Source organism: Podarcis gaigeae, assembly GCF_964106915.1.
Source record: "Podarcis gaigeae genome assembly, chromosome: W".
In the NCBI taxonomy this organism is placed as follows: domain Eukaryota; kingdom Metazoa; phylum Chordata; class Lepidosauria; order Squamata; family Lacertidae; genus Podarcis; species Podarcis gaigeae.
In genome coordinates, this window is record NC_139695.1 from 1,985,458 (window position 1) to 1,998,513 (window position 13,056).

Consider the following 13,056-nt stretch of genomic DNA (forward strand, 5'->3'; position numbering starts at 1 on the left):
GAGTAGATAAAGTCCATAGCCTGCCAGAATTTGGACAGATTCTTGAGCGCTTCGTTCCCTGAGGCAATTAACGGCCTCACCCAGCTTTTGGCAGAGCCCAACAGGTGACTAATTACGTGAGAAACTTTCTGCGCGTCATCCACAAACTGAGCGCTGTGCAGTTCCAAAAAATAACGCATCTCCGTTTTGAAATAAGTCCCAGGGTCTCCACAAAATTTTTCCACCCACGCAGACATGCCACCTGCCACTGGCCCACCTGCGGTTCCTTGCTGTGCAGCTCTGGATTCCATAAGCCGAGATTCCAAGTCCGAAGCACGAGCCTGAAGAGCCGCATTTTTTCCCCTCAAGTCTTCCAATTCCTTTTCCATAGTGGGGCCGTCTGCTTTCTGTCGCTAGCTTCCAGCAGCAGTGTTTTGAGAAGCGTCAAGCTGTAAGGGATGTGTTTGCTGCCAAGCTAGTTTGGAGATAACATTCCAGGCAAGGAGCCACTTCTGTCCAGTAGATTTATTACTGCAAATTATAAGCCACCTCCGGAGCTCCAAACAACGCGTCCGTGTTGCTTAGTCAGTTGACGCTTCTGAATTTTCGTGATGTTTCTTTCTAGACCAGCATGCCCAGCGAGGCAGGGAACGCCTCTTACTTCCCCTCTTCTGAAAATAGCTAGTTCCTGGAACAGACTGGCCACTCCCTAATTCAGTCTCTGATTCAGAGGACTGGCTGGAAAAGGGCTGTTTAGGCTCTCGGTAAGTGCTTCCATGCCCCCCCCCCCTTCTCTGGCTGCCTCCCTTTCCCTGACAGTTATCAACCATAATAATCTGCTTTCTTTTATCTTCTTATGAACTCTCTTTATATTTCTATTTAAATATTTTATTCTAACCATAAATTTGCAAAAGTTAATTAAAACAAGTCCAAGTAGTAATTTGCAGGCATTGCTTTTTCTGGTAATCTCTGTATTTCTTCCAATCTTTTTGATTGCTATAACCTCTGATTGCATCTGTAAATCTTGCCAATTCAACATAACTAAATAAAGTGGTACCTCAGGTTAAGAACTTAATTCGTTCTGGAGGTCTGTTCTTAACCTGAAACTGTTCTTAACCTGAAGCACCACTTTAGCTAATGGGGCCTCCTGCGGCCACCGCTTTGCTGTGGCACGATTTCTGTTCTCATCCTGAAGCAAAGTTCTTAACCTGAAGTACTATTTCTGGGTTAGCGGACGGAGTCTGTAACCTGAAGCATATGTAACCTGAGGTACCACTGTAATTTATCTTCCATTTTTGTTTTGTTGGAATTATTTCTTTTTTCCAGTTTTTCGCAATCCGGGTTCTAGCCACCGCATACAAGAATAATTTCTTATCCTCTCTGGCTATATCCATATCAATTATTCCCAACAAAAAGGCTCCCCCACCCCCACCCCCACCCCAAAAAATAATCCCCCCCATCTCTTCAAAAACCAAATCCCAGAAGCCCTTAATTTTTTCACATTGCCACCACATGTGTATAAGCGTGCCCCCCACTCGATTGCGCCTCCTATTGTGTTTTTTGCAACTTTCTGACTTGTTGCAGGACCTTAACCAGACCTTGGCAGAGTATACGCAGAGTTCACGAAAACAATCGGCTGCAGGCAGGGTGGACGAAGCAGGAACCAGTAACTTGTACTTATTGGTGTTTATTATATACAGGAACAGAACAGAACACGGATCTTTAACTTGCTCTCTCTTGTGGCTCACAACTCTCAAACCTCCAACTCCTACTCTCTGACTAGCACATTCCAGTCAGTAGGCCATAAATCATTATTCCCATGAGAACTTGGCCAATGATGGAGCTGTCTCCAGGCCTTGTATCACCAGGCAGATTTTACTCCTTCACATTGCCTTGGCTGTCGGCCAACTCCTAATTGACTCTGTGTGAAGCTGCACGTATTCAAAATCCCAACACCTCCAACATAAAGTTAATTTAGTTTCATACATTTTATGAATTTTGGTAGGTGTTAAGTTTCACCTAAAGAGCATCTTTATCATATTTTCTTTTATTGCTTCGCATGCTGTGAATTTCCAATTTTCCCTCCATAGTTTTTCCCACTGTGTTATTTGAATGTTTTTACCCAGATGCATAGCTCATTTAATCATTACTTCCTTGATTTGTTCGTCCTTAACTTCCCATTCTAATTATAATCCATACATTTTAGAAATTACGTTTACTTTACTTTGTAATATGTTTTTATCTAATAGTGAGACTTCTGTCATAAATCTTTTGTTTTTGTCTTCGTTGAATTTCCCAAATAACTGGTGGTATTGAATCCACTCTGTTAGGTAGTGCTTTATTTCTTCATAATCCTTTAATTTTAATTTATTATCCCTTTTCTCTAGCAAATCCCTATATGTAGCCCAGGTTGTTTCCATATTTTTCTTTTTAATCATTATCACTTCAATGAAAAGAAAGCCCTTATGCACCTTCACCTTTTCATACCCTAGGTAGGCGTGCCAGCCAAAACGATTATCAAACCCCTCCAGGTCCAATAAATCTCCATTGTTTAGTGTTAGCCATTCTCTCAACCACATGAAGCAAGCTGCATCATAATATAAATTTAAATCGGGTAACGACAATCCGCCTCTATTTTTACTATCTATTAATAATTTATATTTAATTCTCACCGTTTTGAGTAACTCATTGTTACCTGCTTCTGCAGCTACCAGAGCCTGAAAAAAAATGCATTTTTAGTTCCTTACATGGTGAAGTGATATATTTTCTACCAAGCGTTAGAGCAGACCTTGCGGCTTTTAAAAAAATAATGTGTTTACATGGTGAGTGTTGTGACGCTCTAATGATTCAGTGTTTAAAATGTTAACATTTCCTCCTTTGTAGGGAAGGAACCCTTTCTATTTAGAACCATCAGTTTTAATTACAATCACAGATGGAAGCAAATTGACAAATACTACAGGTGTGCAGGAGGAGGTAAGAGATGCTCCTAAGCTTTAAACTGTAATATGGCTGCATGGAATGTGTTCTCCTCTTGGGAGTTTAAAAAAGTACTCCTGTCCTGATATTCCTATGGTGTTAAAGGTGTTTCATAACAATTTTGTGCAGAATTATTGGTTATATTTCTATCCTGCTCTTGCTGTGTTGCTAAGGGAGAGATTAGACTGAGAGAAGGAAGGAAACCTGTCTTACATACAGATTCAAATTTGTTGGTCCATCTAGTTCAGGATTCTCTGCCATGACTAGCTGCAGCTCTTCAGGGTTTCAAACAGGGCCTTTACCAGCCTTACCTGGAAATGCTGGGGACTGAACTTGGGACCTTATTCATGCTAAGCAAGTGCTCTACCATGCTTAATCACAGCCCAGAGATAACTGTGAACTTCATAGCTGACTAGAAATCATTCCTATGAACAGCTGGAATATAGACAAAATTAGATGAAGAAAATAAATCTCCATCTGGGCTGTTTTCTTATTTTTCACTGTTTAAAAACACACAGAGGGTTGAATGTCATTGATCTTCATTGAGATTTTAGCAGAAAATGGAACTAGCTACATGTTCCTTTTCAGTTAGAATCAAATGGGCTTCTTCTTCTAGCAAAGCCCTTAGATGGATGTCTGTCTTTTTAGCTTCTTCTTCCTTTGACTTCTCCCCTGCCTGGAAGTGAGTTAACCAAAGAACCATTTCGCTGGGATCAGAGGCTGTTTGCCCTTGTGCTGCGCTTGCCTGGAGCGTCTTCAGTGGAACAGGAACAGCTAGGAAGTGTCCCTACATATGACTCTGCTATTACACAGATGTGTGAAGTCACAGGAGGTAGCTGCTGCTTTTTTCTCCCTATTCTTGGTTTGCAAATCCATCTACTTTGAAATAATGGTGTTGGTGCATTCACATGTATTATATGGCTCAAATTCTCATTCATGTCTATATGTTGTGTGTATGCCTGCATACAGGGGGGTATACAATTCCCTCTTTCATTTATCATTACTGACTAGCTTGGAAATCTGGTAGAGCACCTTCAGAGTAAAAGCTGGAAAGTGAGGTGGGGGAAACTGCCAGATGGAATAATGGAGGTGGGCCCAGAGTTCCTTGGTGTGCTTCAAATAATGGTATTTCTGTTTTGCAAAGTCTGTCTGCTCCTCAGGGTGGCAAAAAAATAGCTATCCTGTTCTGTTCTTACCAAGGCACTGAATACTGTGTGTGCATGCTTTTTCTAAGTTAAAAATCATGTAAGTTTGAAATTCAGGTCCTAATCACATAAAGCTTCATTTCTTTATTAACTTTGAATTCCTCCCTATTACTTCAATGTAGTGCCCAAGTTAAAAGTCGCTTAGTGGTATACTAAATGCACTAGTGGAATCACTTGCACAAGAGAAGGCCCAGGAAACCAGTGCAGTTCTTGTGGCTGGTTACACAACAGATTGCTGTAGGGCTGATACTTCCTGTTGCACATCTGGTTGCACAGCAACTGTTATTCTCACCCTTATGCTTGTGCAACAGCCCTTGCACTGGTGGTCAGAGAACATTGAGTCTGGGACACAGTTTTGCTCCGAGACACAATTAGAGCAAAACCACTGCATGATCTTAGTCTGCTCAGTGGCTGTTCTTAACCTCACAAAGGGGTAGAACCAAATTCATCAGCCCCTGTGTGAAGCTAAATATTCTCAGCTTTAGTCAAACCAGGCATTTGTGCCCTAGGGAAGACTTAATGGGAGGTGGATGGTCTTCTTTGGCAATCACTCGTAGCCAAGTAAGATTGTCTTCCATGAATATGGTCTTAACAGTGTGTCCATAGGTGACTGTGGAGGCCAATTCTGGATCTGCACATCCTTCCACAGTGGGGACATAGGTTTCTGGGCAGGAGTTGACCATAGTAAGGATTTGCCAAACGTGCCTTCCTCTTAGCTCGTTTCTCGCTTTCGTCCTGAATTTGTGCTTCTTCAAAGTCCATGACGCCTTTGGTAAAGGCTGTTCTCCAGCTGGAGTGATCACAGATCAGTGTTTCCCAGTTGTTAGTGTTTATACTACATTTTAAAGATTTGCCTTGAGAGCGTCTTTAAACCTCTTTTGTTGTCCACTGGCATTATGCTTTCCATTCTTAAGTTTGGAATAGAGTAGTTGCTTTCCAAGAAGATAATCGGGCATCGGAACAACACGACCAGTCCAACAAAGTTGATGTTGAAGAATCAATGTTTTGACACTGGTGAACTTTGCTTCTTCCAGCACACTGGCATTAGTTTGCCTGTCTTATCAAGAGATACGTAAAAAAATTCAGAGACACCACTGATGGAATCTTTTGAGAAGTTGGAAATGGCGTTTATAAGTGGTCCATGTTTCACAAGCGTACTGTAAAGTTGGTAGTATAATAGCTTTGTAAACAAGCATTTTGGTTTCCCTACAAATGTCTCAGTCCTCAAACACTCTCTGCTTCAGTCGGGAGAAAGCCACACTCACAGAGCTCAGGCTATGCTGGATTTCAACACTTTCTAAGGTCACAACATTAAGTTGGATTTCCGGCGCTGCTGAGGGTTTGTGACACCATTAAGTTGGATTTGTGACGCTGCTGCGCCGCCGGAGCACGATTTCTGTTCTCATCCTGAAGCAAAGTTCTTAACCCGAGGTACTATTTCTGGGTTAGCGGAGTCTGTAACCTGAAGTGTATGTAACCTGAGGTACCACTGTACCAGACTTTTAGAAGACATTTGAAGGCAGCCCTGTTTAGGGAAGCTTTTAATGTTTGATGCATTACTGTATTTTAATATTTTGTTGGAAGCCGCCCAGAGTGGCTGGGAAGACCCGGCCAGATGGGCGGGTTATAAATAATAAATTATTATTGTTATTATTATTATTATTATTATTATTATTATTATTATTATTATTATTTGTTTGAGAATTTGTAGGAAGTTGGGGGCAACTTTCATGCTAGTTAGTACAGTGGTGCCTCGCAAGACGAAATTAATTCGTTCTGCGAGTTTTTTCGTCTAGCGAATTTTTCGTCTTGCGAAGCACGAAATCCCATAGGAATGCATTGAAAATCAATTAATGCGTTCCTATGGTCAAAAAAAGTCCAAACAAAGCCAAATTTGGTACAACAAGAGTTTATTAACTGCTCTTTAAAGTCACACATACTGTAAAGAGCAGTTCAAAAATTGAAGGAAAAATAAATTAAGTTTATAAACATGACAGAAAAACATTTAAAAATCAACAAAGTGTACAGTACATTTTCTAAGACTCTGGGGGACCACTCGAAGAAGGCTCCTCATCCACTCTTTGCTTCTTGCTCAAGAACCTGTCCATAGTCTGCTGCTTCATCCGCCTTTTCAGCACCTCCCTGAAAGACGACCTGACCGTCGTATCATAAGTGTTCCCAAGGTCATGTGCCTTCTGCTTGTCAGGGTGGTGCTGCTCTGCAAAAGCCTGCACCTCCTTCCACTTCAGGCAAATGTCCCTCAGTTCTTTGGAGGACAGCCGTTCCTCAGTTGCTTGCTCCTCTTCCAGCGAGGCCCGCTCCTGCGCAGCCTCTGCCTGCAGTTCGACCAGCTCCTGGGTGGTCAGCTCGTGCTCGTGCTCCTCCACCAGCTCGCAGACGTCCTCCTCTGTGACCTCCAGTCCCATGGTCCTCCCCAAGGCAACAATGTCCTGCACCACTGTTGACTCTGGTGCATCAGAGTCACTTGGTGCCACACAGTCCAGCCACAGGCTGCGCCAAGCGCAATTCAAATTTCTCTGACTGATCCCGTTCCAGGCCGTGGTGATCATCTTCAAGCATGTGACGATGTCGAAGTGGTCCTTCCAGAATTCCCGCAGGGTGATGGTGGTGCAGTCAGTCACCTCGAAGCATCGCCTGAAAAGCTCCTTGGTGTAGAGTGTTTTGAAATTGGCGATGACCTGCTGATCCATCGGCTGGAGCAGTGGCGTGGTGTTAGGCGGCAGGAACATGATGTTGATGAAGCTGAACTCCAACAACAAGTCCACCTCAAGGCCTTTAGGATGAGCAGGAGCATTGTCAATCAGAAGCAAAGCCTTCAGCGGCAGGTCGTTGTCCAGCAGGTACTGTTTGACAGCAGGGCCAAAAGCAAGATTGACCCAGTCCACAAACAGCACACGTGTGACCCAAGCCTTACTGTTGGATCGCCACATGACACTCAGCTGCTCCTTGTCGATCTTGTGTCTCTTGAAGGCCCGTGGGTTCTCCGAGTGGTACATCAGCAGGGGCTTGATCTTCAGGTCGCCGCTTGCGTTGGCACAGAAGAGCAGGGTCAGACGGTCCTTCATGGGCTTGTGGCCAGGCAACTTGGCCTCCCCCTGAGTGATGAAAGTCCTTTTGGGCATCCTCTTCCAAAACAGCCCGGTCTCGTCGCAGTTGAAGACCTGCTGTGGAACGTAGCCCTCCGTCTTCACAACCTCCAGGAACTCCGCTGCAAAGTCTTCAGCCGCAGGAACATCAGAACTGGCAGCCTCTCCATGCCTTACCACGCTGTGGATTTCAGATCTTGTCTTGAACCGGTCAAACCAACCTCTGCTTGCCGTGAAGACTTCTGGCTCACCTGAGGTTCCTGGCTGTTCCCGGACGAGGTCTGCGTGCAAGGCCTTGGCCTTCTCGCAAATGACGGCCTCAGTCACTGTGTCCCCTGCACGCTGCTTCTCTTCTAACCAGATGAGCAGCAACTTCTCCACCTCCTCCAGAACAGCTGGGCGGTTCTTCACGATTCTGGTGACTCCCTTGGCTGCATCAGTCGCCATGATCTTCTCCCTCATCTTCAGGATGGTCCCGATGGTTGATGGATTCCTGCCGTACTCCCTGGTGAGGTCCGTCACACGCATTCCGCTGTCGTGCTTCTGGATGATCTCCTTCTTCATTTCCAGCGTCACCTCCTTCTTCCTCTCGCCGGCCTCTGCAGCAGCAGTCTTCTTGGGTCCCATGGCAGCACAGCTCTTTCGTAAACTCAGAAAAAGAAAAAAAAAATCAGTGATGTGCTTCAAATCCAAAAAATTCAAAAGCACCCAGCCACCCACCACACAGAAATTAAAACCCAGAACCAAGTCCTTGAATCCCAAACACCCCAACCCAAAATCCAAAAACCCCCAAAAAAGTTTTAAAAGTTTAACTTACCAAATGGATGCAAAAGCAGTTCTGGAAAAGCTTCAACAATCAATCACCGAAGTCTTCAGAAACCTCAAATGGCTGCAAAAGAAGTTTTGGAAAAGCTTCAAAAATCACCAAAGTCTTCAAAAACCTCAACTGTTCCCCCAGCCACCCACCCACCCACCACACAGAAATTGCAAACCCCTCCCCAACTGCTCCCCCAGCCCCTCCCCAGCTGCTGCAAAGCCCTCCCCAACTGTTCCCCCAGCCAACCAGCACACAGAAATTCAAACCCAGATTTTTTTAAAAAAAAAAACATGGCCCAATGGTCACAGAGAAACAGAAAAATGCAGGGGAAAAACCCCACAAGCTCCCAGATTCCTGCAGAAACCTCCCCAACTGTTTGTGGAATTAAGATGGCGTCCGGCACGTTTCTCTGCACCACTGTGCTTCTGTGCCGATAGAAAAACTCATTAGCTCTCTTAGCATAGTCCCAGCAGAGTTTAGGCAGCGGGAGAAACTGTTGCCGTGTGTGGATAATAAATCAGACTGCAAGCTTCTCGCTTATCTCCAACAGTCTTTTATTGCGTAGAAAAACATCGTAAATTAGCCCGGCGAAAGAGCAGGCATCCCTTTTGCCTCTTCAGTCAAAACCGAAAGAGAACTCACACAAAGGAAAAATTCCCGTATGTGAACGTAGCCACGCCTCAGAATGTGAGACGTCACTCAGAACTGTTTAACCCTGTAAGTTCTGATTCTCTTCACACTGTTCCCCCAGGCAACCAGCACACAGACATTCAAACTCAGAATTTTGTTTTTAAAAAACCAACATGGCCCAATGGTCACAAAAAATCAAAAAAATTCAAAAAAAACCCCCACAAGCTCCCAGATTCCTGCAGAAACCTCCCCAACTGTTCCCCCAGCCAACCAGCACACAGAAATTCAAACTCAGAAAATTTTTCAAAAAAACCCAACATGGCCCAATGGTCACAGAAAATCATAAAAATTCAAAAAAAACCCCCACAAGCTCCCAGATTCCTGCAGAAACCTCCCCAACTGTTCCCCCAGCCACCCAGCACACAGAAATTCAAACTCAGAAAAATTAAAAAAACAACAACAACATGGCCCAATGGTCACAAAAAAATCATTAAAATTCAAAAAAACCCCACAAGCTCCCAGATTCTCGCAACCCCCCCTCCCCAACACCAAGTCCTTGAATCCCAAACACCCCAACCCAAAATCCAAAAACCCCCCCAAAAAAGTTTTAAAAGTTTAACTTACCAAATGGATGCAAAAGAAGTTCTGGAAAAGTTTTGGAAAAGCTTCAAAAATGAGCAAAGTCTGAAAAAAGGCTACCAAACCGCGTGCTAACAGTTGCTCCTCGAAGTCAAGTCGCAACTGCAACTGTTCAAGCAAAGCACCCTTGGTTTTAACGGTTTTAAGAGAAAGGAAACAAAGTCGCAAGACGTTTTCGTCTTGCGAAGCAAGCCCATAGGGAAATTTGTCTTGCGAAGCAACTCGAAAACGGAAAACTCTTTCGTCTAGCGAGTTTTCCGTCTTACGAGGCGTTCGTCTTGCGGGGCACCACTGTACTGCTAATAGGTATTCCCACTCTAAGCAATCAAAGGCTTTGAGGATGTCCAGGGACATAATTGTCAGTGGGAGTTTGGTTGCCTTGCTGTGTTCGATCAGGTTCAGTAGTTTCCTGATGGGGTCTGTAATACTGCGACCAGGGACAAAGCCAGTCTGGTCTGGGGCTATTATGGTAACTTGCATAAGAAAAATTTTAGGCGGTTGGCCAAGATTGATGTGAATATCTTGTAGTCTTGGTTTATTAATGAGATTGGGTGGTATGATTCTACTTTGAGGCTGTCTTTCAGTGGTTTTGAGATGGAGACTATTTTGGAGTGGATCCAGGTTTTGGGGATTGGCCCCCTTTCATGATGTCGTTGAATAGGCGGGTCATGTAGGGCATCAAGGGTTCTTTGAATTTCCTATAGAATTCTGCTGTGAAGCCATCTGGGCCTGGGGCTTTGTGTGATGTCAGGTTTTTGAAGACCTTATCTATTTCCTCTGGGGTGATAGTGTTGGTTTCTGTTCTTATCACTGTGCAGCTGCTTGCAGTCACAGGACTGTGTTTACATTCCAGAGACAGTCCAGGTTGTTGGAGTCTCATGGGAAAGGGAGACGGGATGTGACGTTGCTGGTTTCCTGTTTCCTTTGTTCCTTTGTGTTTTAGTTGCTCTCTGCTTCTCATAGAGAGAGGATGTATATTTTCTTTGCTCTCTGCATAGCTTAGTAATAAAGCATGGCGTGTAGCCCATACCTATCTCATCCTTCCGCTGTGGTGTTGTTTTAATGCTCTGCTGGGAGGGCTCGGAGGAAGATGAGCCTTATCAGCTCGGACGAACGGAGCTAAAATCCCAAAAATTTTGGTTATGGGCGCCAGAAGAACGGAATCCAGATGACAAACGGCAGAAGAATGGAATGCAGCTTATCTTCTCTGTGTGTCAAGAAGATTGATGACAGGTATGTGCTCTTGCCCCTGGAAGGCTGCCAGTCCCTAATTAATGGCAATAAGGGGTGGACTTTGAACTTCAAGCCAAAGCACTATTCAGCTGCGGCAGAAGCTCAGGAGAAAGCGAAAGCCTTAAGAAGTGTGCTTTTGGAATGCAGCTGGTGGTAGAGAGACGCAGCTTGCTTTAAAAGACACAAGATGGCCAGTGCAAGAGTAACAGACGCTTTTGGAATTCCAAAGCTCGGTAAAGGGAATTATCACAACTGGGTGCAATATGCAGAGGCTCTGCTAAGAAAAGAGGGTCTGTTTAATGTGATAACAGACACCCTGCCCCCCAGCTCCTGTAACTGATGAGTGGAAAGCCAAGGATTCTAAAGCAAGGGGAACTCTGGAGCTTATTGTGTCCCCTGAAGAGCTATGTCTTTTGCGTGACAAGGCCTCAGCCAGAGAAATGTGGGATAGTTTGCAAGAGTTACATTTGAGAACAGAGGCAGGCGCTTCTTTGTTCTTTTATGCCAAGTTGCATGGTATGGCACTTGCTGAAGGAGCAGATGTGCGTGCTCACCTCATGGAAATGCAGAATCTCAGGCATGAGTTGCAACAGCATGGAATCACCGTTCCAGAGGCTGGGTATTCCTTCATGATTCTACATTCTTTGGGTTCCAGTTGGGAAGCGATTGCCAGCCAGCTTGCTGTTTTGCCTACTGCTAAGCTGACGGTAGCGCATGTCACTGCTGTGGTGTTAAATGAAGAGGATTGGCGTAGTGCTAGCTGTATAACAAAGGGGGAGCCCTCACAGACATCATCCCAGAATGCAGTGCAACCACTAGATGGCGCCAAAGCTTTGAAGGCAGTGAAATGCTACTCATGTGGACGTCTAGGCCACGTGAAAAGGGAGTGCAAACATCCCAAGGCCAAGGCAACAGAGCAGCGCAGCGAAAGCTCAACGCGTGGAAAAGGCAAAGGTCCGAAGTCCAGGACAACGCAGAACAAGGCTATGGTCTCACGCTTCACTCCAAAGGTCCAGAAGATGTCTGGATCTTTCTTCATCGTCGACTCGGGAGCGACCAGACACATTTATCAGGACAAACATCTGTTTGTGTCCTTTACTCCACAGGAAGGTGCGATTCAACAGGCGGATGACCACATGATCTCCAGTCAAGGCTATGGAATGGTTGTTCTTCACCGCTTGGATGCATCGATACGCAACATTCTTTTTGTTCCAGATGCTGCACACAACCTACTGAGTGTCTCGCAGCTGACTGAACAGGACATAGATGTTTCCTTCAAGAAGAGGAAGTGCACCATCACCAAGAAAGATTACTTTGTATTGCATGCTGATTATGTTGATCATTTCTTTGTATTGCATTATGATGATTTTGTTGATGTTGTGCAGGATGAAACTTGTATTGCAGGTACTAACAAGGTTTTGCATACAGGATGTATTCATGATTATCACAGGAAATTTGGTCATTTACACTTCGAGGCATTTTCCAAAATGCCTGCCTTAGCTGAGGGTATGACTATTAAACCCTGCAGGTACCACATGAAGTGTAAGGCATGCGCAGCAAACAAGGTCATAATGGCTGCAACAGGTAAGGTGTCTAGTAGACAAGCTACAGAACCATACCAGGTAGTGCATGCTGATCTTGTTGGTCCACAAGCACCCTCTTTGGGTGGAGCCAAATACTTCATGGTTCTCATTGATTCATTTCCCAGGTATATTCATGTGTTCAATCTCAAGCAGAAATCAGAAGCGTTTCCTAGGTTCAAGGAATTCCGTGCTTGGTTGGAAAATGTGCATAGTAAACAGGTGAAATGTTTATTTACAGATCGAGGGGGAGAATTCACTTCTCAGCAGTTTGAAGCTTTTCTGACTGAGAAAGGAATTCAACATAATTTGTCAAGTCCACGATCTCCTTGGATGAATGGACTTTGTGAGAGGGCAAGCAAAACATTGCTTCAAGGCTTGAAAAGCTTGCTGCATGATTCCAATCTTCCAGAGAGTTATTGGGCAGAATCGCTCATCTGTTTTGTTTACACTTATAATCGCAGATTATCATCACCAATTGGTTGTACCCCTTATGAAAAGATGTTTGGCAAGAAATCATACATCAAGCACATGAGAATTTTTGGTTCTGACATGTGGGTTCACACACCACAAAGCTCCAAGTTAGGCAAGCGTGGTTTGCATAGTATCTTTCTAGGATATCAGAAAGGTTCTTACAGAGTAATGATGACTGACTCTAAGACAATTAGGCTCACTAGAAGTGTTGAGTACAGTGCCAAGTGGGGGGAGAATGTGGGGATTTTCCAATGTTATCCTGATGACAGTGAAGAGTCTGAGGATAAACAACAGCAAAACCCCACATCCACTGATGAAGGTTCTGATTCTGAGTCTGAAACTGAATCAGATGATTCAGAGGATTTCAAGAGTGCTACGGCCTCTATGCGACCCTCTGAAGGCTCTGATCGAGAATT

The 13,056-nt window shown here is 44.4% G+C and overlaps 1 protein-coding gene across 6 annotated transcripts in view; it reads left to right on the forward strand.

Annotated features, from left to right (window-relative positions):
- LOC310835932 (integrator complex subunit 6-like) overlaps positions 1-13,056 on the forward strand; it is a 128,264-nt gene that overhangs the window by 49,775 nt on the left and 65,433 nt on the right. For 5 of the 6 annotated variants that reach the window (XR_014559801.1, XM_083720879.1, XM_083720878.1 and 2 more), the window contains 2 exons: positions 2,863-2,952; positions 3,604-3,787. Coding sequence is in view for 4 of the 6 variants with exons in the window: in XM_083720879.1 (XP_083577005.1) it covers positions 2,863-2,952; positions 3,604-3,787 (274 nt within the window). In the remaining 2 variants the exon portion in view is untranslated. The remainder of the gene's footprint in view (positions 1-2,862; positions 2,953-3,603; positions 3,788-13,056) is intronic. The other variant, XR_014559800.1, reaches the window with a different exon arrangement.